The sequence below is a fragment of the Nycticebus coucang genome, chromosome 21, assembly GCF_027406575.1.
Source record: "Nycticebus coucang isolate mNycCou1 chromosome 21, mNycCou1.pri, whole genome shotgun sequence".
NCBI lineage: Eukaryota > Metazoa > Chordata > Mammalia > Primates > Lorisidae > Nycticebus > Nycticebus coucang.
This window is the reverse complement of record NC_069800.1, coordinates 36,959,773-36,984,069: the sequence shown is the minus strand read 5'-3', so window position 1 is coordinate 36,984,069 and position 24,297 is coordinate 36,959,773. Positions and strand designations below refer to the sequence as shown.

Sequence of the window (24,297 nt, the reverse complement as noted above, 5' to 3'; positions counted from 1 at the left end):
GATGAGCAGTTACTGTATGGTTTTGAGCAGAGAAAGAACACGGTCTGATTTTTGTTTGGAAAAACCCCTCTGCTGGTTGTAGGTAGAATGGTGAGGGGCTAATTGTAGCAATCGAAGAAAGAGAGGATGGAGGGTGAATCTCAGCAGTGGGGATGAAAAGAAGTAGTCAGATTCTAGATATATAGTACAACCTCCATAGTTGATCACCTTCTTAAGTTGACCTAATTTTCATAGACCGGATACACATCACATGTATGTATTAGTATGGTAGGCCTAGTTCCTTATGTTGGTCACCTCCATATGTTGGCCAGTTTGTTGCAATCCCTTGCATGGTCAACTTACACAGAGGTTCTCCTATATTTTAAAAGGGGGTGGCATAATTTCCTGATAGAAAGTATGTATGATGAGGGGAGAGGAGTCGAAGATGCCTCAGAGGTTTTTTTCTCCAACAGCTGAATGGAGTTCCCATGAATTGAGATAGGGAAGTCTGTGGGTGGAGTGAATTTTTGAGGGATGAACAGAAGGTCAGTTTTATGATGTTACCCTTGAGACATTATTGGGAATCAAAGAGAAGCTATTGAGTTGACAAGTGGAAATGAAATTCAAAGGAGAAGTTCTCAGCTGAAGAAATAAGTTTAAGAGCCCTCAGGCTATCTTTCAGTGGTAAGAAAGACCATTGAACAATAGCAAGAGAGGAGAGTATGTGGGGATTTGGGACAAGGAAATTGGAACCAGACTATCTGGGTTCAAATCCCAACCAGGTACTTAGCAGCTGTGCAATCTTGGGCAGGTTAGTAAAACTTTGTGTCTCGGTTTTCCCACTTGCAAAATTAAGATAATTAGAGATTATACCTCATCTGCTTGTCATCAAGACAAATGAGTTCTTAACATGGGAAGCACTCAGAACAGAGACTGGCACATAGTAAGCTCTTGGTACATGTTAGCTGTCTATTCATTTTGTAATAGATATGAATTGCTCTACAATACCTAAATATCACTTAATTAAAACATTTTTAAACCAATCTCAATCTTATGAAAAATTTGTAAGTGTGGGATGAAGAATTTCTTTTTCAGAACATTTGCAAATAAATTTCTGATATGTTGCCTTATTATCCCTTGTTATGCTCTGTATGAAGGTATTTCCCCAAATTCATGTGTTAGTACCTAATATCCAATGTGATATTATTAATAGGTAGAGCCTTTGAGATGTGATTAAGTCATGAGGACTCCAGTCTCATGAAGTGGATTAACACCCTTATTAAAGAGGCTCACGCCTATAATCCTAGCACTGTGTGAGGCCAAGGTGGGTGGATTGCTTGAGCTCACAGGTTCAAGACCAGCCTGAGCCAGAGTGAGACCTTGTCTCTAATAATAGCTTGGTGTTGGCTTGGCCCTTGTAGCTCAAGTGGCTAAGGCACCAGCCACATACACCAGAGCTAGCGGTTCGAATCCAGCCTGGGCCTGCCAACAACAATGAGAACTACAACCAAAAAATAGCCTGGCATTGTGGTGGGTGCCTCTAGTCCCAGCTACTTGGGAGCCTGAGGCAAGAGAATCACTTAAGCCCAAGAGTTTGAGGTTGCTGTGAGCTATGGTGCCAGACCACTCTACCCAGGGTGACAAAGTGAGAATCTGTCTAAAAAAAAAAGCCCAAGAAAGCCCCTTAGCTCCTTTGGCTATGTAAGGACACAGTGTCTATCCCTTCTGCCATATGAGGAGGTAGCAAGAAGGCACCGTCTTGGAAGCAGAGAACAGCACTTACCAGACAATGAAACTGGGGATGCCTTGATCTTGAGCTTCCAAGCCTTCAGAACCATTAAGAAATAAACTACTATTGTTTATAAATTACCCAATCTGAGGTATTTTTTCATAGCAGCCCAAACAAATTAAGACACTCCCGAATATTTTAGAATGTATTTCCTACAAATAAGGACACATTCCTACAGCCCATAATACCATCAAACTCAGGAAATTATCATAGGTCCATTACTACCATCTTATCTTCTGACATCCTACAAGTCATAGCACTTGTCCCAGTATCTTTTATGGAGAAAGAATTCAAGTGCATTTAGCTGCCATATCTCTTTATTTTATTTTATTTTTTGAGACAGAGCCTCAGGCTGTCGCCCTGGGTAGAGTGCCGTGGCATCACAGCTCACAACAACCTCCAACTCCTGGGCTCAAGCGATTCTCCTGCCTCCGCATCCCAAGTAGCTGGGACTACAGGCACCTGCCACAAGGCCCGGCTATTTTTTGGTTGCAGCCGTCATTGTTGTTTTGGCGGGCCCGGGCTGGATTCGAACCATCAACTCAGGTGTATGTGGCTGGCACCTTAGCCACTTGAGCCACAGGTGCCAAGCCTCTTTAGTTTTTTAAAATATGTAAAAATTCCTCTTTACTTTATGACTCTGACGCTTCTGAAAAATATAGGCTAGATATTTTTTAGATTGTCCCTCATCATGGATTTTTCTGATAGTTCCTCATGATTAGAGTTAGATTTGGCATCTTTGGCAGGAATATTGAGAAGGATGTTGTGGTTCTCATTGCATCCAGTCAGGAGGCACACAATTTCCATTTGTTGGTGGTGTTTACTTTGATTACTTGTGGTATCTGCCAGGCATTTCCACTGTATTATTTTTTTCCCTTTGTAATTTATAACCATGTCACTGTAATTATTTTTTCTAGCTCCTATTAAATACAGTTTGAGCATTTATCTCTATCATGGTTGGAAAGAAAGTGAATAATAGCTCTTTCCCATGGATGCCGCCCCACTCTTGGGTTGTATGAGGGCAATGGGGCTGCCGCCTTTCAGAATAAATGGGATGAATTCCAGTTCTCTGACTTATCAGTTGCTGGGTCTGTTCTCTTTGCCCAGGTCTACGGGACTTGTTTTAAGCTGCCCAGCTCTGCTGGCTGCTCCAGTCTCTATACCAGGGGTGATCAAACTTTTGGCTTCTCTGTGCCTCATTGGAAGAAGAAGAGTTGTCTTGGGCCAGACATTAAATACACAAACACTAACTAAAGCTGGTGAGAAAAAAAAAGTCCGCGTGATATCCGCCACCACAAATAAGCAAAAATGTCCTCACATAACCTGCATGTGGGCCATGGGCTGTGGGTTGGACACCCCTGTGAGACCACGCTCTGTCTTGGAGACATTTTATGAAGCTCCCAAGGATCTGGTTCTCAAAGCCCAAATCTTTTCTGGCACGCATTTGGCAGCCTGCAGGTAGGAAATGTCCAGAGCTTTGCATCCTAGCATTCCACCGCTCACTGAATTCACCACCCATTGTGGAAGATATCCTTGTTTTAATCTCTGCACAGCCATAGGCCCTCCTTCTTTGCTGGAACACCTGTTCCACCAAAAAAAAAAAAAAAAAGCTTCAGGAAAACCTCAGCCCCCAGGAGATGGATCATCATTGGTCCAAGCCTTTCACGGCAGCCCAAATCCCCTGGCCAGTGATTGGTTGAATAATTGGTGACGGTTAGGACACATGTTGAAATTCTGGCCAATCAGAATGCAGGGAAGTTGGCAGGCGGCTTGGGGGGGGTTTGGGGGGACGGGGATTCCAGTAGCTTCCTCTGTGCACAGGCAGTGGATATAGTAAAACGAAACAAAATCCCTTCAGCATGACAAGTCCAATACTGTATTTATTTATTTATTTATTTATTTGTTTGTTTTAGAGACAGGCTCACTTTGTCACCCTTGGTAGAGTGCTGTGGCCTTACAGCTCACAGCAACCTCCAGCTCTTGGGCTTAGGTGATTCTCCTGCCTCAGCTTCCCGAGTAGCTGGGACTACAGGCGCTTGCCACAACGCCAGGCTATTTTTTGTTGCAGTTTGGCCGGGGCCTGGTTCGAACCCGCCATCCTGAGTATATGGGGCCAGCGCCCTACTCATTGAGCCACAGGCGCTGCCCCCAATACTACTTTTATTAAGACATCATAGAAACTACCTTTAGAAATATAAATTACCTTTATGAAAACATCATAGAAACCATAGGCAGAAAACATCATAGAAACCATAGGCAGAAAATCACTGTCTACATTTTCCCTCTGTATGACTTCTTTGCTTCTTTTCACCAAGTCTAGGACCAGTTCTGTCAGAGCATCTGGGAAGCAAGGAGGGTTCCAAATGTTTTTCGTGAAACTCATTATTTCGTCTCTTCACACATTTTACTAATAGAGAGTGTTGGAAATTTACAGGAATAAGGCACACAGGGAATTCGTTTTTGTGGTTAATGCAAACATCTCTTTTATAGCTTTGCTGAGATATGATTCACGCATACAAAGCACACAATTCCATGGTTTCGAGTGTGTTTGCCGAGCTGGGATTCACTGGATTTCACGGTATATAGGTTTCTGCCAGTTCGTTATACAATGTGCCTGCTGGTGTCACTATGGAGCCCTGCAGCCGAGTTTTCTCCCATGCCTTCTCCTCAGTGTTGTGTGTTTTATTGTGGCCAAATTAGGCAGCGGAGAAATATAATGCATCTGCCTCAAGTGAGGCTGTCACCACAGAAACAGAGACAAATGCACCTCTGAGTTGTGAAGGCTGAGGTCCAGATGAATTTAGAGAGGTATGGGCTTCTACAGAGCCAGCCCCTTCTTCCCCTGCCACCCCTCCCTCCTCAGTTATCTGCTAGAACTGGACAACAGTGCTCAATCTGTGAAAGGGTGAAAGAGAGGTGGAGGGAACCGACATCGGTGGGACCTTGGGAAGGGTCCTACAACCTGCCTCCCCAAACACCAGGTCAAATTTGGAGGGATTGAAGAATCAGGAGGACTTGTGCCTTCCTTCCTGATGATATGGCTCATGGAGTTCCTGCCCCCAGTCTGCCTGGCTGCAGAAGAGCAGAATGGGCTGTTTGCCCTGCCCAAGTGGGGGAGGACCTGAGACCACCCTACAGAGTTTCCTGGGGTGCAGCAAAGCTTCCAGTGTGCTTCTGAGGATTGTGGGTGGAGAAGCCCTGGAGTTAGGAATAAGTTACCTTTCCATATCTACTGCAAAGTGGGACAGCTGTGTGGATCTACAGCGTTGGCTGCACGGGCTGATGGCTATCTTAGCAGATGCCTGCGTGGACTGATGCCACCAATGCACCTTACACGCCACTGGGAATGGGGAGGCTGGAAGGACCCTAACTTGGTGCAGGAGATCATGAATTGGCTAGGATTAAGTCCATAGATTAAGTAAATAGAAATTGTGTCAGATTATGGAAAATTTTTTAAAAGCAATACTTTTTTTCACATATGGAATGGTGGCCTGAGAGTTGCATTGTTTTATTTTGATCATACCACCTAATCTCTTCAGGTCATAGCTTCCCTATCTGTGAACTGAGGTTGGGGAGAAGAGATAGAACTGGGAGTTACCAAGAGCTTTTCCTGCTCAGACTGACCATGATGCGAAAGGTGCAGGGTCTCTTGGATCTCTCGCTGCCCACCTGTGAGTGCGTTCTATCCCTCCCACTGTCTTTGCAGGCCTCCCCCCAGTCTCCAGGGAGGCTACCGAGAGTCACCAGGATGCACCAGGGTGGTAGGGAACAATGGAAACATCCCCGGCCCTTTTGTACCATTCATTCAGACCACACTTAATTATTTTAAAAGTGATTTGTTGGCCAGGCATGGCGGCTCATGCCTGTAATCCTAGCACTCTAAGAGGCTGAGGTGCGTGGATTGCTTAGTTCTCAGGAGTTCAAGACCAGCCTAAGCAAGAGTGAGACCCCTGTGTCTACCAAAAGCAGAAAAAAATTAGCCAGGAATTGTGGTAGACACCTGTAGTCCCAGCTACTCGGGAGGCTGAGGCAGGAGGATCCCTTGAGCCCTGAAGTTTGAGGTTGCTGTGAGCTCTGCTGATCCCCCCTGTCCTTGAGCCTGGACAACATCATGAGCCTGTCTCTCAAAAAAAAAAAAAAAAGGAAGAAACAACCTACAAAAACAAACAAACAAAAAAGTGATTTGTTGAAGAAACATGCCAACCACCCTCAGTAGATATGAAAATGTAAAGGAAAATACCTCTACAGTCATGCCATCCTGATAAATGAAAGTGTTACCATTCTGTTTCTCTCCCAGTTCATGCCTTTGCCAGCACCCGTTTTGCACCAGAGCCCGGAGGCCAGAAGGATAGAAAAAGAAAATCTGGATATTTTAGCTCTGCTGATTGGCTGCCCTGGCAACAGCCCCAGTGCCTCCAGAAATATCTCTCCAGCTCTGACCCTGCTCCTGAACCCCAGACGCATCTGTCTATGTGCCTACTCAACATCGCCTTTTGGATGACGAACAAACATTATATTTAACATGTTTAAAATGGAACTGTTAATTCCCACCACCAATCTATTCTTCCACCTGTCTTCCTCATCTCATCCATTGCTCAACTTTGTCACAAACCACCCTCAGCCCTCTCTCTTCTTTGCCTTTCACATTCAGTCCCAAGCACCTGCTGCTGTTTCTATTTTTAGGCCCACTTCCTGTTAATCAATTTCTCTGCATTTCTGCTGACACTGGTTAGGTCACCCCCATTGCCTCTTGGTTTACTGCAGTAAAACCACATCTGAAGGTTCTGATTATTTCTGATTACTTTTCCTCTAATCTACTTATCCACCTGAGTCCTGGTGATTCCAAAAGTGTAAATCAGGTCTTATAATTTAATCTGTGGTTGAATTTTCCCTGTGGCCAGCATCTCTATGTAATCTGGTTCATGCCCACCTCTCCAGGACTGTCCTGTGACTTGTCACACACACTCTCCAGCTCCATCACTCCTCTTCATCTTCCCAGAACACTCCAAGCTCCTTTGTACCTTAGGGCTTGTCATATTAGGTTCCCTCTAACACAGCGGTTCTCAACCTGTGGGTGCGACTCCTTTGTAACAATGAAAATACATCCTGTATATCAGATATTTACATTACGATTCATTAACAGTAGCAAAATTACATCTATGAAATAGCAACGAAAATGATTTTTTCATTGGGGGTCACCACAACGTGAGGAACTGTATTAAAGGGTTGTGGCATTAGGAGGCATCAGGAAGGCTGAGAACCACTGCTAACAAGAAGATATTTCCCAGGTTCTTTGCGACTTTCAGATACCTGCTCAAATGTTCTCTTTTCAGAAAGGCTTTCTCTACCATTCTTTCTAGTTTGCATCCACTTAATTCCTGACTCTTGGGAAAGTCTTGGGGAAGAGCTCTGTCATTGCAATCACTATTATTTTGTGTACCCTTTCTTTTCCTTCAGAACACTCATCACATTTTTAATTCTTTCTTCCTTTCTCCCTCTCTCCTTCTTCTCTTTCTTCCTTTTCTATCTGACCTTCTCCAACTGTAAACTCTACAAAGGCATGGACCCCTCTTCACTAATGTTTTCTCAGCGTCTACTCAGTGCTGGAAATACAGCATGCACTCAGTCACATGTGTGGAATAAACAAAGGCACAACTTCCTTTGCGGTGAGCTTGCCTAGAACACAGGCTATTTCCTGAAAGGGAAAAGGCAGGTTTTTGTCCAGGTTGGGCCTCTTCCAGCTGCTTCATTTTTCCTCTGGTTTCAAGATATGAGACACCTGAGATATCATTTATGTTCTTCTGTAGATATGATTTGGGGAATGAGGAGCTATCTAAAGTTTTTGACTAAATTATTTGAAACAGACCATATTGATGTAATGGATAGATTGGATGCTCCAAAGCAAGACCTGTGAGAAGTCTGTCGAGTGAGCCAGTTAAGTCACCAAGAGGGTCTGGGCGACCAAGTGTGTGAATAATAGGACTTGGAGACTTAGGCCGTGGGGCGCAGAAGGCAAGGAGGCAAGGTCCTCCCCATGCCAATGCTGCTTTTGCTCAACCCTGAGGATGGCAGTCTTAAATTTTGCTTCCCAGGTATTTTGCCTCGCCCTGCTCCAAGGGGAAGATGAAGCATCATTATTACTTCATGATACTCTCATCATTGAAGGAGGCCGAGATACCCTCAGGGCTCTCAACTTCAGAGCCTGATCATGGGGATGGGGAAGATGAAGCTGCTCTGTTGAAAGCAGAAAATGTTGAAGAGGAAGGAGATTCATGCTTATGGGTCAATATCTCTTTTTCTGTGACTATGGAAGATTCAAGTCCACAATGAAATTAATACAGTTGGATACCCACCCTGCCCTGGGCATACTTACCCTTTACAGAGAGTCTTTCTGCAAAATCCTTCGCTGGATGGCACCATCTCCCAGATCTTCACCAGGGCCATTTTGGTGCCCATGATGAGTCCAGATCCTCCCCTGGACCACTTGTTGAACATGAGAAGGTGCACGTGTTCTTTCTTTGTCTTCCCCACCCAGAAGCACAAAGCAGGCTCTGCTTCAGAGCAGTAGGCCTGAGGGGCTGGGAAGCAGTAGAATGAGGATGGGTCAAGATTGCCTCGCAGATCAAGAACTTTGGGTGGGCGGCTCTTTGGAAAGCACTGACAGGAGCTTTCTAGCGTCTCGGTTCTACGCTTATTATCTGAGTAACACTGGGCATGACCCCTCACAGGCCTTACCTGAAAAATGGGGTGTGATGCCCACCTTGTAGGATTGGTGTGAGGATGAAATGGGGTACCAGACCCATGGTGGCACTGAGTAACTGTTTCCCTTCCTATATAGAACCAAAGAATGTCACAACAGGAAGGGAACTTAGGGGTCTCTAGGTAATGCCCTTGTATTTATTTTTTCCCTTGATTCTTAAGTACACAGACTTGTATCTATCATAATTCTTGCTTCATCTGTCTGTCTATTGGTCTTCTGTCCATCATCTGTCCACGTGTCTATCTTTCCATCCAACATCCATCCATCCTCTCTTTCTGTCTCTCTCCCTTCTAATCATCTATCCATCTACCTACTGACCATATCTATATTGACCTTATATTGTTTTCTACTTGTTGTTTGTTTATAGTATTGTAAATATTCATGAGGCCTACCATTTATTGTGGATATTAGAAATTTGACAATAACTTCTATCTACCTGTATGTCCCCAAATTTCTCATTCTTCTGTCTTGCTATATCCAAGGTCACTGCTATTTTGAGTCTTGTATTCATTTATCCTTTTTAAAAATATGGGTTATATTATATTTCTATATATTCCTAAATACCATTTGATGTTTAGCTATTTTTTATCTTTATTAAAAGAATATCATGCTGTGTGACATTTTGGGGGGTTCACTTCCCCTGCCAACATTTTATTGCTAAGATTTATCCACATTACTGTGTGTAGCTGTAGTTCATTCATTTTGATTTCTGTTTAACATCCCATTCCGTGACTGTACTAAATGTATTGCCCATTATCCTGTAGATGTGCATCTGTCTATGTTCAGGTTTTGCTAATTTTGAATAACGGTATCATGTATATATTTGTACATATCTCCTGTACAAACTCCTCACGTGTGCAGGAGTTTCTTTTGGGTGTAACCCAAGAGTGGAAATGCCAGGTTATAGAGTATGTGAGTATTTAACACAACCATTTTTCCCTCAAAATAGCTGTGTCCATTTATGTGCCCACCAGCAATGTACAAAAGACACAATTGCTCCTTTATTTTTGCTGTTTGAATGGGAACAAAATGGCATTTCAGAGTAGTTTTGCCATGGCTTTTCCTGATTACTAATGAGGTTGGACATCTCCTCATGTGTTTTTTGGACATAAGTGTCTCCTTAAACCCCATTTTAATGATAGGGCTATAGGAGTTTCACCATGGGGCTCAGGTGCTCACAGTAAGCTTTCCTTGAAGAGTTAGGAGGGAGCTGTCCGACGTGCAGGTGAGTGTTTCCATCTGGGTTGGGGCCTGTCCTGCCTCTGCTGAGTTTCTTGGTCAGGGTCACAGACTTTGAGGTCCGACTCTCCACAGAAACTTCACTCCTGGGGAGGGCATGACAGCTCACTTCTCACTACCCACCTTCCTGGTCCTGGCTCTGCTTTCCTCAGGGGGCTGCAGGAGGCAGGAAGAGACAGCCAGAGGCAGACAGGTCTCAGCAGGGTGAGGAGGCAGGAGAAGCAGGGGTAGCAACTGCAGGCATCTTGGCAGGTCCCTCTCCTAGGCCAGTCCTCCTGTCAAGGCAGGAAGAGACTGAGGGTCCTGTGTCACTGAGGAGGGCTAACCTTGCAAGGCCAGTGACCTGAAGAGGAAGCAGGGGGCTGAGGCAAAGCCCTTGCTCTTCTCGCACCTGTCCCTGGAGACTACCTCGGGGGTGTTGTCTTCACACCGCTCCTCTTCCTCTTCCTCCCTAGATGCCCTTCCCTGGCCCTGACCAGGGGAACTCACATCTTTGCACATCCCCAGTTAGAGGTGTTAGAGACAGAGGGAAAGGTTGAAAGAACTGAGGGACAGCTATCATGGACCCTCTGGATTCCCCTTAAAGGAGAGGAGAAATGGGAGGCCCCCCTTCCTCTTGCAGCTGGAGAGCCATCTCTGGGAACCCAACTTCTACCCAGGGTGCCCCCTTACCTGGAAGAAGGGTTCCTCCTCAAAATATAGATAGCAGAAAGTGCAGTCAGAGGAAACAACTTCCAGGCTAGGAGGAAGAGGGAGCTGAACACCGTCGTACCTGGTGACAGGAAGATATTAGGATGAGACTAATTCCTGCTTTTATCACTCCACTCCCATGCAGGCTTAGCCCCATCCCAAGTCAGGTACCAAGACTACATCTTGGTCTTGGGAGAATCACCTCACCTCTATGAGCCTTGGTTTTCCTATCTTTAAAATGGGGATTATGATACACACTTCAGAATGTTTTCTATCAAATGAGAGCACCCAAGCAAAGTACCTAATAGGTGCTCAGTGATGTAGAATCTGAATGGCTTTTGGGTCTATGTTCATATTACCCTGAATACACCCAATCTTGTCTGAATGTCTCTTGGAAGGATGTGTGGGAACTGGGGAAAGATGTTTCATATAAACTTAGTTATTCCCAGGAGTATCTGATAAAATGGGTGGGTGGTCAGGGTCTGGCTGTGTGATGAAAGCTGCGTTTATTGCTTTTTGGTACTGACGGCGTAATGCTCTGAAGAGGTTGATATAATTGCTGTCCCATTTTATAGATGAAGAATCTGAGTTTCAGAAAAGTGAAGTGACTTTCCCAAGGAAAGTGCTCACCTATGGTGAGCACAACCAAGTCAGCGTTTGAACATAGACAATCTCTAGGTCGGAGCCTTTAACTGCTTGGTTATTCCACTCCTACTTACCCAAACTCTCTTGTTCTTCTCCGAACTTGCTCAGCTGTCTGCTAGCCTGGACCAGACTCTGGTCATTCTGCCACACTTGACAGGTGAACAGCATTTCATCCTCCCCCTCTGAAGTGTTGACCAGGCTATGACTGTCTTGGTTGGATGTGCCATCTGGATTCTCAGTGGGAATAAGGACCTCACAGGTCTTGAAGCCTATGTTTCTCTTCAGCCAGGTGATTTGAATGTCTTTGGGGTAAAACCTTTGGACATGGCAGGTGAGGATGGCTGCCTGGATTCCTGGGATGTAGCGTGCTAAGACAGTCACTGTGGGCACAACTGAAACAATAACCCTTCATTTGCTACTGCCTTCCTTTGTGCAAAACATGCTCAAAGAGCATCCAGACCTTTCTGGGCTGTGTGCTGGGTTCTTGGGCTACAGCAGTGAAAAAGACAGGCATAGTCCCTCCCTTGTGGAGCTCCCACTCAAGTGGTGAGGACAAGGAGGAAACAGGCAGCCACATGACCCCCAGAGAGGAGGTCTGAGAACTCACAACAGGGATACCTGACCTGGTCTGGAGGAGGGCAGATTAGGGAAGAGTTTCCAAAGGAAGTGACCTTAGAGTGGAAATTTGATAGATGAACAGGACAGCAAAGCAATGGTGGCTTGGTGGTTTGGACAATGGAGTTAAAAGTTCACATGGAGATTCCAAGTGGAAGAAACTTCCTTATTGTGGCCTAGAAACCCTGAATTATCTGGTAACCTCTTGCTCCATCTTCTTCCTTTTCCATGCACCCATCTTCTCACTAAGCCCCTGACATGCTGGCCTCCCATCTGCATCTCGGACATGGCGTTCTTCTCCACACCCCCAAACACAGGGCCTTCACACTCTATTTCTTCTGCCTAGAACACTCTGATCTTTACTTGGATGATTCCTTTTCATGCCTTAACTCAAACATCACTTCTTCAAAAAGGTACTTCTTGAGTAAACTGGATTTCTCTTGTTTTCATTTATCTCAGAGGTCTGTTCTTTCCCCTCAGAGCAAATGTTACAATTCATAGGTATTTAGTTGTTTGTGTCTTGGTTGATGGGGTTCCCATGACTATAATCTCAGTGGGGCAGAACCAGGTCTGTTCTGTTTACCAAGGACTCCCTAGAACCTGTAACATGCCACCACATAGCAAATGCTATATAAACACCCCCTAAATGAATGAAGGAGCTCCCACCTCCCACAGACACTAGAGGGAAGGGAGCTCTGAAACAGAAGGACCTAATCATGGCCTGATGTAGGACAAGGATGGTTGTATCAAATAGGGAATTTCGTACTCATCCTAGTGGGAGTTTTGTGGAGAATGAATGGGAGGATATAGGTGAAGTGTTCCAATTGGAGGTCTGTGGTGTTTGCTAAAGTTTGCTTTGTGTGTGTTTGTGCATGTGTTGGGGGCCTACCTTGGAGAAACTGGGAGATATTCACATGCCCTCTGAGGGGTCTCTGCAATTCACTGTGAGTCACTTGGCAAGTGACCTGGGAGTGCATTGAGGAGATGGCAAGAGTCACCAGGGCAGTGCTGACGACAGTGTAGGAGGAAGCATCTTTAGGCAGGAAGACGAAGGTCTGAAAAGTTGGAAGTGCCACACCATTTTCAAACCATTTCACATCTATGTCTTTGGGAAAGAAGCCAGTTGATATGCACGTTAGGTTCAGTAGTTGACCTGGGCTGGCCCTGCTGGAGGGGCCAGAAATCTCTGGAGGAGAGGGCTTAGCTTTGATAGGGGCAAGGGTGAAGGGAGGAAGAAAAAAGAAGAGAAATGAAGATGGTGAGTTACTATCAGACACAACACTCACCCTCACTGTTTACCCTGCTTGATTTCGCACCTCAATCCGTCATCTTCAGTTTTCTCTCTTTAATCATTACTCTTCTTGTAACAGCTAATTGACTGGCCTCACCCTTTCAGCTCACACTTAGAAAACAGACCGTGGTGACCTTTCTGAATGCAGATCTGACCATGTCATTCTCTTGTTCTCCTACCCTCTCCCTTCCTTTGTCCTTTCTTCCCAAAGTACATTGTTTTAAATGTTACAAAAGGCATACGATGAAAAACAGTGGCTCCCTCTTCTTTCAAAAATTACGGACCAACCACTTTTAACTATTTTAGCTGATTCTTTGGGCATTTCTCTCTGTCTTTCTAAATAGCATGTTTATACTATTATTTCTCAAATTTTCAGCGTTATGGATGTGCCTAATACTACAGGCAATGATGGTTCAGCTCTTTTATGTCTTCCTCCACCTGCCACTCACAACTCCCCTCCTTGGTTCCTCTATTATAGACACATTGTAATTTTCTGTTCTATCAGTATCCAGCATTTATATTATTACGACTATTTGGCCATTGTTCGCAATTGGAATTTGTAATATATTATGATTATATTTACTTTCTTGTACCGCTTTTTGTTTTCTCAGAAGTTTTTATTGGTCTTGTTATTTTCATTTGCTTTGTTTTCTATGAACTTACAACAAGTTTCTCCCAAAACTTTCTGCCAGATTTCCTTCCACTGTGTTTGAAACTAAGTACTGTAGTAGACTTCAATTTAGGGTACAAAGATTTTTCAGGGGAGTGTATAGGTTTAGATTAAGTAAACTTTTTATTATAATAAAATTGTAAACACACACAGATGAGAGAAAGTTTTTTTTTTTTTTTTTGTAGAGACAGAGTCTCACTGTACCGCCCTTGGGTAGAGTGCCGTGGCGTCACACGGCTCACAGCAGCCTCCAGCTCTTGCGCTTACGCGATTCTCTTGCCTCAGCCTCCCCAGCAGCTGGGACTATAGGCGCCCACCACAACGCCCAGCTATTCCTTTGTTGCAGTTTGGCTGGGGCTGGGTTCGAACCCGCCACCCTCGGCATATGGGGCCGGCGCCCTACTCACTGAGCCACAGGCGCTGCCCCTTTAACAATTATGAACAAATGGCTGATCTTGTTTCATTTATGCTGTTCCCACCACCCACTGGGTTACATATTTTTTATTATATATATTTTCGGTATATAACATGATGTTTTGATATGTATGTATATATATGTTTAGTGAAGTAATTATTACAATCAAGTAAATTAATATATCCATTATATCACATTTTTGTGTGGGCTAAAAGTACCTAAAATCTACTGTTTTAGCAAATTTACATTGTATAATAAAATATTATTTACCACAGTTCTCATGCTCTAGTCTTATTCACCTTACTTAACAGAAATTTTGTATGCTTTAACTTTCATCTCCTCATTTCCCATACACTCTCACCCCTGATAACTACTATTCTACGCTGATTCTATGGATTTGAGTTGGTTTTGTTTTATATTCTGCATGCAAGTGAGGGAAATTAAAAACAGAACTACCATTTGCCCCAGTAATTCCTTTTCTGGGTACATACCAAAAGTTTATGAAATCAACATGTCATAAAGATTGCAACATTGTTCACAAAAGCCAAGATATGGAAGCTTTTGTGTACATAACATACAATGGAATATTATTGAGGCTTAAAACAGGAGATTCTGTCATTTATTGCAGCATAAATGAATGTCATATACATTATGCTAAGTGAAATAAGTCATATACTGGTTAATTTTAAAGCACATACTAGACATGCTGTGATTTTATTCATATATAGTAACTACTTCAGCATGTATATCTAAGAGTTAAGAATTCTTTTTTTAAACAATCAAAATACCATTATTATACTTAAAATTCAGTAATAATTGCAGGATATAATTTACTATTTGTCAGCATTCAGATTTTCCTCCTTGTCTCACAAGTATGATGTTACAGTTGGTTTCTTTGAATCAGGATACAAACAAGATCCATAGATTATATTCTATTGATCTCTTAAACCTCTTTTAATCAAAAAGAATTCCCCTTCCCTTCTTTTTCCTTTGCCATTTATTTGTTGAATAAACCAAGTCATTGACCCTAACAAATTTTTCAAATCCTGTACCATTGCCCACAGCTTCTCAATTAGATGAAGCTCCGGTCATCCACATGGTAGTGGGCATGGTAACTTCTCCTTTATTGACTATCTGACTTTGATGGTTATTTGCCCTCAATTCCTTGTCTTAGGGCTGGTTTCTCAGTGAACTTAAGCTAAAACCTTTTGTTTTTAATTCCTTTGAAATAATTAGTCTTTGTCTAGTTAAGCCATCAATACATAGATTAATTAATTTCATTTTAGATTTAGTAATTTAGATTTATTTTGGATTTTTTAATTAATTATTTAAAACATTCATGTGTTTATAAGGTCAAAACTTAAGTAAGGGTGCACTGAGAGAAGTCTAGCTTTTATCCCTGTCCCTTCAGCCCTGTTCCTTTTTTCCCATAAGGGAAAATTTTTAATTTATTCTTATAGTGTTTCCCTTCACACTCTATTCTATGAATTGCTTTCCTTGTTCGGTGATATCCCTTGGATCACTCTGACATGGACTGCTGAGTTCTTCTTAATGCCCTTTTTAAGTTACCTAGAACCCAATTGTGTGACAGTATCATAATTGGGCCACTCATCTTGTGCTCTTACAAAGAGTGTTGTAATGAAGAGTCTAAGGTTAAGTCATCTTGCATTTATGTTAGTAGAGCTTTGGGATAAACTTCTAGAAGTGAGTCTGGGCACGTTGGCTTACACCTATAATGCTAGCATCTGGAAGGTTGAGGCAGGTGGATTGCTTGAGCTCAGGAGTTGGAGACCAGCAAAAATGAGCAAAAATGAGATGCTGTCTCTACTAAAAATAGGAAAACTAGCTGAGTGTTGTGATGCACACCTGTAGTTCCAGCTCCTCTGGAGGCTGGGGCAAGAAGATTGCTTGAGCCCAAGAGTTTGAGTCTGCTGTGAGCTTTGGTGCCCCAGCACTCTATCCAAGACAAGAGAGTGAGAGATCCTGTCTCAATTTTTTTTTCTAGAAGTGTGATTATTGAGTCATAGGGCAATATGTAATTATGTAAAATGTACATGCAATATATATATATATAATTTTGCTAGATATTGCCAAATTCATCTTCTTATGGATTATATGATTTTGTACCCAGGCTGTCATCAAAATATGGCATAGCTGTTTCCCCATATCTTCCACAATAGAGTGTGCTGTCAAACTTTTAGCCCGGCAGATAGGTGAGAAACTACGTGTCCTAGTGGGATTTTAATTTGCAATTCTTTTTATACCAGGGTTGCTGAGCATATTTTAATATGTCTAGGAGACATTTGTATTACATTTTCTATTACTTTGTCTTTTCATGTTTGTTGCTCATAAGTTGCTTGTCTTTTTTTCCTAACAATTTAGAAGAGCTGTATATGTTAATCATGCTTCTTTATAAGTTGCAAATTACCATACACATTCATACACAAATATCTTTTTGTCCAGTCTAGACACAATGATCATTTTTTCTATTTTTTTTATTTGGAATTATGGTCAGGAAGAGCTTCCCCACTTCCAGGTTATAAAAGAATACACTCATGTTTTCTTCTAGTACTTACATAGTTTCACTTTTTACATTTAAATCTGATCTATATGAAATTTATTCTGGTGTATGGTGGGAGGAACTGGGTGCATTTGTGAAAATTTTTATTTTGTTTTGTTGGTCTCTTAATGCTCCAATTGATCCAGCACCATTATTGAAAAATCTTCTTTCTCCACTGAATGCCTTTACACTTTTTTTTTTTAATTTTAGAAATCAATTGACCATATTTATGGGCCTATTTCTGGAACCTCTGTTCTGTTCTATTGATCTACTTGTCTATCATTTTCTTCTTTTATATTCTTTTTAATAGTTTCTATACATAGCATTGATAATTGTCTATCTTGGTGCCAGTACTACACTGTATGATTACCATAGCTTTATAATAATTCTCTGTTCATAATGGATAACTCATCTGTAGTTTTCTTTTCCCATAATGTCTTTACCTGGTTTTAATATTGGAGTAATTCTGACCTCAGAGACTGGAAAGCATTAATTCCTCTTTAATTTTCTGGAGGAATTTGTGTAGAATTGTTAGTATTTCTACCTCAAGTATTTGGTAGAAGCCTTCAATGACATCATCTGGGCTTGAATTATTCTTCATGGGAGGCTTTTTAAACTACATATTTAATTCGTTTAATAGATATAGAGACAATCAAGGTATTATTTCTTTTTGAGTGAGCCTTGAGAGTCTGTGTCTTTCAAAGATTTGTCCATTTCATCTAAATCATTGAATTTATTAGTATAGTTTTTAACAAAGTTTCAGTATAATCTTTTTAATCTGTATGGACTCTGTAGTGATGTCATCTTTCTCATTATTGCTATTGGTAATTTGTGTTTTCTCCTGATTATGTGGCTGTGGACTTAACTGATTTTATTAACTTTCTTCTTTTTTAATTAATTTATTTTTATTATTAAATAATAGCTGTGTACATTAATGCAATCATGGGCCACCATACACTGGTTTTATAGACCGTTTGACACATTTTCATCACACTGGTTAACATAGCCTTCCTGGCATTTTCTTAGTTATTGTGTTAAGACATTTATAGTCTACATTTACTAAGTTTCACATGTACCCTTGTAAGATGCACCGCAGGTGTAATCCCACCAATCACCTTACCTCCGTCCATCCTTTCCCCTTCCTCCCCTTCCTTTCCCCCTTCTCCATATTCTTAGATTATAACTGGGTTATAGCTTTCATATGAAAGTCACAAATTAGTTTCATAGTAGGGCTGAGTACATTGGATACTTTTTCTTCCATTCTTGAGATACTTTACTAAGAAGAATATGTTCCAGCTCCATCCATGTAAACATGAAAGAGGTAAAGTCTCCATCTTTCTTTAAGGCTGCATAATATTCCATGGTGTACATATACCACTATTTATTAATCCATTCAGTGGGCACTTGGGCTTTTTCCATGACTTAGCAATTATGAATTGGGCTGCAGTAAACATTCTGGTACAAATATCTTTGTTATAATGTGATTTTTGGTCTTCTGGGTATATACCTAGTAGAGGAATTATAGGATTGAATGGCAGATATATTTTTAGATCTCTAAGTGTTCTCCAAACATATTTCCAAAAGGAATGTATTAATTTACATTCCCACCAGCAGTGTAGAAATGTTCCCTTTTCTCCACATCCATGCCAACATCTCTGGTCTTGGGATTTTGTGACATGGGCTAATCTTACTGGAGTTAGATGATAATCTCAAAGTAGTTTTGATTTGCATTTCTCTGATGATTAAGGATGATGAGCATTTTTTCATATGTCTGTAGGCTGTGTGCCTGTCTTCTTCAGAGAAGTTTCTCTTCAAGTCCCTTGCCCAGCCTGTGATGGGATCACTGGTTCTTTTCTTGCTTATACATTTGAGTTCTCTGTGGATTCTAGTTATTAAACCCTTGTTGGAGACATAACCTGCAAATATCTTCTCCCATTCTGAGGGCTGTTTGCTTGCTTTACTTACTGTGTTCTTGGCTGTGCAGAAGTTTTTAGTTTGATCAGATCCCAATAGTGTATTTTTGATGCTGCTTCAATTGCCCAGAGTGTCCTCCTCATAAAATACTCACCCAGGCCGATTTCTTCGAGAGTTTTCCCTGCACTCTTTTCTAGTATTTTTATAGTTTCATGTCTTAAGTTTACATCTTTAATCCAGTGAGAGTCTATCTTAGTTAATGATGAAAGGTGTGGGTCCAATTTCAGTCTTCTACAGGTTGCCAGCCAGTTCACCCAGCACCATTTGTTAAATAGGGAATCTTTTCTCCACTGAATGTTTTTAATTGGCTTGTCAAAGATCAAGTAATGGTAAGTAGCTTGGTTCATCTCTTGATTCTCTATTCTGTTCCAGACTTCTACCTTTCTGTTTTTGTGCCAGTAACATGCTGTTTTGATCACTATCAATTTGTAGTATAGTCTAAGGTCTGGTAGCGTGATTCCTCCTGTTTTGTTTTTATTTCTGAGTAATGTCTTGGCTATTCGAGGTTTTTTCTGATTCCATATAAAATGAAGAATTATTTTTTCAAGATCTTTAAAGTATGACAGTGGAGCTTTAACAGGGATTGCATTAAAATTGTTATTGCTTTGGGTAATATGGACATTTTAACATTGTTGATTCTTCCCAGCCATGAGCATGGTATGTTTTCCATTTGTTAACATGTTCAGCTATTTCTTTTCTTAGAGTTTCATAGTTCTCTTTATAGACATCTTTTACGTCCTTTCTTAGATAAACTCCCAAATATTTCATCTTCTTTGACATTACTGTGAATGGAATAGAGTCCTTAACTGTTTTTTCAGCTTGACTATTGTTGGTATATATAAAGGCTACTGATTTATGAATGTTGATTTTGTAACCTGAGACGCTGCTGTATTCCTTGATCACATCTAAGAGTTTTGTAGTAGAATCTCTGGTGTTTTCCAGATATACAATCATATCATCTGCGAAGAGCGAAAGTTTAATCTCTTCTGAGCCTATGTGGATAACCTTGATCACCTTTTCTTCCCTAATCGCCATGGCTAAAACTTCCATTACAATGTTAAAGAGCAGTGGAGACAATGGGCAGCCTTGTCTGGTTCCTGATCTGAGTGGAAATGATTTCAATTTAACTGCATTCAATAGGATATTGGCTGTGGGTTTGCTGTAGATGGCCTCTATCAGTTTAAGAAATGTCCCTTCTACACCAATTTTCTTAAGTGTTCTGATCATGAAGGGATGCTGGATATTATCAAAAGCTTTTTCTGCATCGATTGAGAGAATCATATGGTCTTTGTTTTTTAATTTGTGTATGTGCTGGATTACATTTATAGATTTCTGTATATTTAACCAGCCTTGAGACCCTGGGATAAAACTGACTTGGTCATGATGTATAATTTGATGTATTGCTGGACTCTGTTTGTTAGGATCTTGTTGAATATTTTTGCATCTATATTCATTAGTGATATTGGTCTATAATTTTCTTTTCTTGTTGGGTCTTTTTCTGGTTTGGGGATCAGGGTGATGTTTGCTTCATAGAATGTGTTGGGTAGTCTTCCTTCTTTTTCTATATTTTGGAACAAGTTGAGTACTATAGGTACTAATTCCTCTTTAAAGGTTTGGTAGAATTCTGATGTGAAGCCATCTGGTCCTGGGCTTTTCTTTTTAGGAAGATTTTGTATGGTTGATGCTATTTCAGAACTTGATATAGGCCTGTTCAACATTTCCACTTGATTCTGGCTAAGTCTTGGAAGGTGACGTGCTTCCAAGTATTGGTCCCTTTCCTTCAGATTTTTATATTTCTGAGAATAAAGTTTCTTGTAATATTCATGAAGGATTTTTTGAATTTCTGGGGAGTCTGTTGTTATTTCATCTTTATCATTTCTGATTGATGAAATTAGAGATTCTACTCTTTTTTTACTTGGGTTAGGTTAGCCAAAGGTTTATCTATTTTATTGACCTTTTCAAAAAACCAACTTTTTGATATTGATCTGTTGTATAATTCTTTTGCTTTCAATTCCATTTACTTCTGCTCTAATTTTGGTTATTTCTTTTCTTCTACTGGGTTTGGGGTTGGAATGTTCTTCTTTTAACAGTTGCTTGAGATGTCCCATTAAGTTGTTAACTTTCTCTTTCTGAAAAGGCTTGCAGTGCTATAAATTTCTCTCTTAGGACTGCCTTTGCAGAGGTTTTAGTAATTCGTGTCTTCATTGTTGTTTTGTTCTAAAAATTTGGCAATTTCCTTCTTAATCTCATCTATGACCCAGCTAGCATTCAGCATAAGGTTATTTAACTTCCATGTTTTTGTATGAGTATGCAGATTCCTGTTGTTAGTGAGTTCAACTTTTATTCCATGGTGGTCTGAGAAGATGCAAGAATTAATTTCTATTCCTTTAAATTTACCGAGGTTAGACTTGTGACCTAAGATGTGATCAATTTTGGAGTATGTTCCATGGGCTGATGAGAAGTATGTGTATTGAGTTTTGTTGGGCTGAAATGTTCTGTAGGTGTCTGCTAAATCCAAATGTTGAATGGTTAGGTTTAAATCTAAAATTTCTTTGTTTAGCTTCTTATTGGAGGATCTATCCAACACTGACAAAGGAGTGTTGAAATCTTGTATCATTATGGAGCTGGAGGAAATCAAGTTGCTCCTGTCTGTTAGAGTTTCTTTTATAAATTGAGGTGCATTCTTGTTGTGTGCATAAATATTAATAATTGAAATCTCGTCATATTGAGTATTACCCTTAACAAATATGAAGTGATGATTCTTATCCTTCCTTACTTTTGTTGGTTTAAAGCCTATTGTATTTGCAAATAGAATTGCAATACCTGCTTTTTTCTGATTACCATTTGCCTGAAATATGGACGACCAATCCTTTCCCCCTGAGTCTATATTTATTTTTTAAGGTAAGCTGTGATTCTTTTATGCAGCAAATATCTGGCCTGAATCAGCCAACCTGTGCCTCTTTAGAGGACAATTTAAGCCATTCACATTAATGGAGAATATTGGTAAGTCTGGTAAAATTTTGGGTACTGAGTTTTTCAAAAGTCCAGTGGACATTTTTAATCCTTTTACCACTGTGGAAGTTGGAGTTTTATCAAAAGTTTCTGAGTGAGTTTACTTTTATGGTAGAGGATTGGGCTGGTCATTATGGAGGATAGGTCTGAGAATATCCTGAAGAGCTGGTTTGGTTATGGCAAATTTTTTCAACATGTGAATGTCATTAAAGTATTTAATTTCTCCATCATAAATGAAACTCAGTTTAGCTGGATACAGGATCTAGGGTTGAAAGTTATTTTGTTTTAGGATATTAAAAGTTGATGACCACCCTCCTCTGGCATGAAAAGTTTCAGCAGAGAGATCTGCAGTCATTCTAATATACTTTCTTTTGTAGGTAATGGTTTTCTTACATCTGGCTACTTTCAGAATTTTCTCCTTCATATTAACTTTAGTGAAGTTAATTATGATGTGCCTGAGGGATGTCTTATTCAGGTTGAGTTGTGCTGGGGTTCTGAAACTGTCTGCTATCTGAATTTCAGAATATCTTGGCATGTCTGGAAAATTCTCTTTCATAATCATGGAGGAGGGTGTCTGTGCCTTGCGAATCCGTTTCATTGCTTTCAGGGATTCCAATGAGTCAGATATTAGCCTTCTTCGAATTATCCCAGAGCTCTCTTAGAGAATGATCTATTTTTGCTCTCCATTTCTCTTCCTCTTTGAGAGTTTGGGAGCATTCAAAAGCTTTGTCTTCCATGTCAGAAATCCTTTCTTCTGGTTGATCCACTCTGTTACTGAGGGATTCTATTGTTTTTCAGATCTTTGAGGGCTGCAAATTCTTGCTTCAGTGTGTCAAAATCTTTGGTGGTTTTGTCTTTAAGTTCGTTGAATTCTTGAGACAACTTTTGAATTTCTCTTCAAATTTCTAACTCGAACTTTTGAATTGCTCCTCGAATTTCTAATTCTAAATTTCGCTCCATTCTATTCATCTTGTTTGCAATCCAAATTCTGAATTCGATTTCTGACATCTCAGCCAGCTGTTTGTGAATGGGATCTTCAGTTACATTTGCCATATCTTTCCTTGGGGGGGTGTTGATCTATTCTGGTTATTCATGTTACCAGAGTTTTTCTGCTGATTCCACCCATGATTATTTTACACCATTTGACTTTTCCCCTGGAGTTTTCTCGAAGACCCATACAGTGCTACAGACTGAAAAAGTGGGGACCTGTTTGATGTGGTTGGGCTAAGTGGCTCTGTCTTGTTTTAAGCTGGTCTCTGTCCGACCCTAGTGAAACAGTTACTCTGGGTTGAAGTCTCAGATATGGAGAAATACCAGCAATTAAGTCACCTTGCCCCCCCCCACAGGTAACAATTGGAAAAGGAAAATCAAACCTTCCTACAACCACACACCCAGGGCACCACTTGGATAGTCCTCAGGTCGTTGGCTCAGTTCAAAAGGTCCAAATCAATTGTGTCAGTCAGCACCTGTCTCAGGTGGGAGAGTTTAACAGGTCTCTGGCAACTAGATCACAGGGGTCTGCTGACAACTCAAATATGACTTGCTCCAGTGCTCCATGAAGTTAGGAGGACCCATCCAGCAAATAGATTAGTCTGGGAAGGTTGATGCCTCCTTCCCCACCTTGCACCTCTGTCACACCAATCATTGATAACCCCGCAGGGCTGTGACCCAGTTGCCTCCAATGAGCAGATACTTCAGGGGCTTGCACCTGCCTGAATCACAAGGAAATCTATGTCTGCTCAGCCAGGCCACTGCTCTCTGCCTCTATCCAGCAGGGGGAGGTGAGGCCTGACAACTTCGGGTGCTTGATGGAGGCTGGGGGGGTGTTCACTCAATTCCAGCCCCACCCCTGATTGATGTTACTGACAGAACAGAACAACTTTGTGGGAATTTGTTTCTGTCCCTGCTAAATTCCCCTGCAGAAGAGAAGCTGTTTTGAGTTCCCAGAATCTGTGCCTCAGGCACTATCTGTGCTGCTGTATAGTCTCAGGTGGAGTTTCTATTTGCAGCACAGTAACCTGTCAGTTCCAGCCTCTGCCTGCCCTCCTTTGTTTATGCTGATGGTCCTCTGGGGCTGGGTGTGTCTTAGGCTCAGTAAAGTGGTCCTCTGGGTCATCCCCTCCCTGGGACTCTCCCAGCTCTGCGCGTGCATTTTCTAGTCCCTGCACTCCACCCAGGCCGGTACCACCTCAGGCAAACCCTTTACTCATGGGGCCTGTGTTTCTGTCCCAGATCTGTTCTGTGGTGGTTGCCACCTGAGATGATGCCCGGCCTCCTCCGGTTGCCCAGAGAGACAGGGGGTGTGACTTCAGAATATCCGGGGATGAGCTCTATTGTTGCCAAAAATGGCTTCTGCTCTGTGCCTCAGTACACCGCCACTCCAGCATGGTTCCCTCTCAGCCGACTGTCCTCTCCTCACTCCTGTGCCGCAGAATCGTCACTGACCAGCTGCAGTTCAGGCCCTGTCCACACTCCTCGAGAAATCACCCAAGAATCTGGACTCCTGTGGGACAAGCCTCCAGACCTCAGAGTAAGAGTGGAGGGGAGTGCTGGAAGCTCAGAACTGCAGGTAGAGAATGTATACAGTTTTACACAGTTTTATGCCTGGCAGGAGAGCGCCATGGGTAGTTCCAGTTTTTAGAGAGTCTGCTCTGTGGA

At 41.6% G+C, this 24,297-nt stretch overlaps 1 protein-coding gene across 5 annotated transcripts in view; it reads right to left on the bottom strand.

Moving 5' to 3' along the window:
- Positions 1-9,529: 9,529 nt before the first annotated feature.
- Positions 9,530-24,297, bottom strand: part of LOC128573915 (signal-regulatory protein beta-1-like) — a 39,205-nt gene continuing 24,437 nt past the window's right edge. For 2 of the 5 annotated variants that reach the window (XM_053574449.1, XM_053574451.1), the window contains exons 3-6: positions 12,607-12,921; positions 11,177-11,494; positions 10,440-10,539; positions 9,530-10,042 (exon numbers count right to left, since the gene is read on the bottom strand). In XM_053574449.1, the coding sequence (XP_053430424.1) occupies positions 9,964-10,042; positions 10,440-10,539; positions 11,177-11,494; positions 12,607-12,921 (812 nt within the window). In that variant the 3' untranslated portion in view covers positions 9,530-9,963. The remainder of the gene's footprint in view (positions 10,043-10,439; positions 10,540-11,176; positions 11,495-12,606; positions 12,922-24,297) is intronic. The other 3 variants (XM_053574450.1, XM_053574453.1, XM_053574452.1) reach the window with 3 other exon arrangements.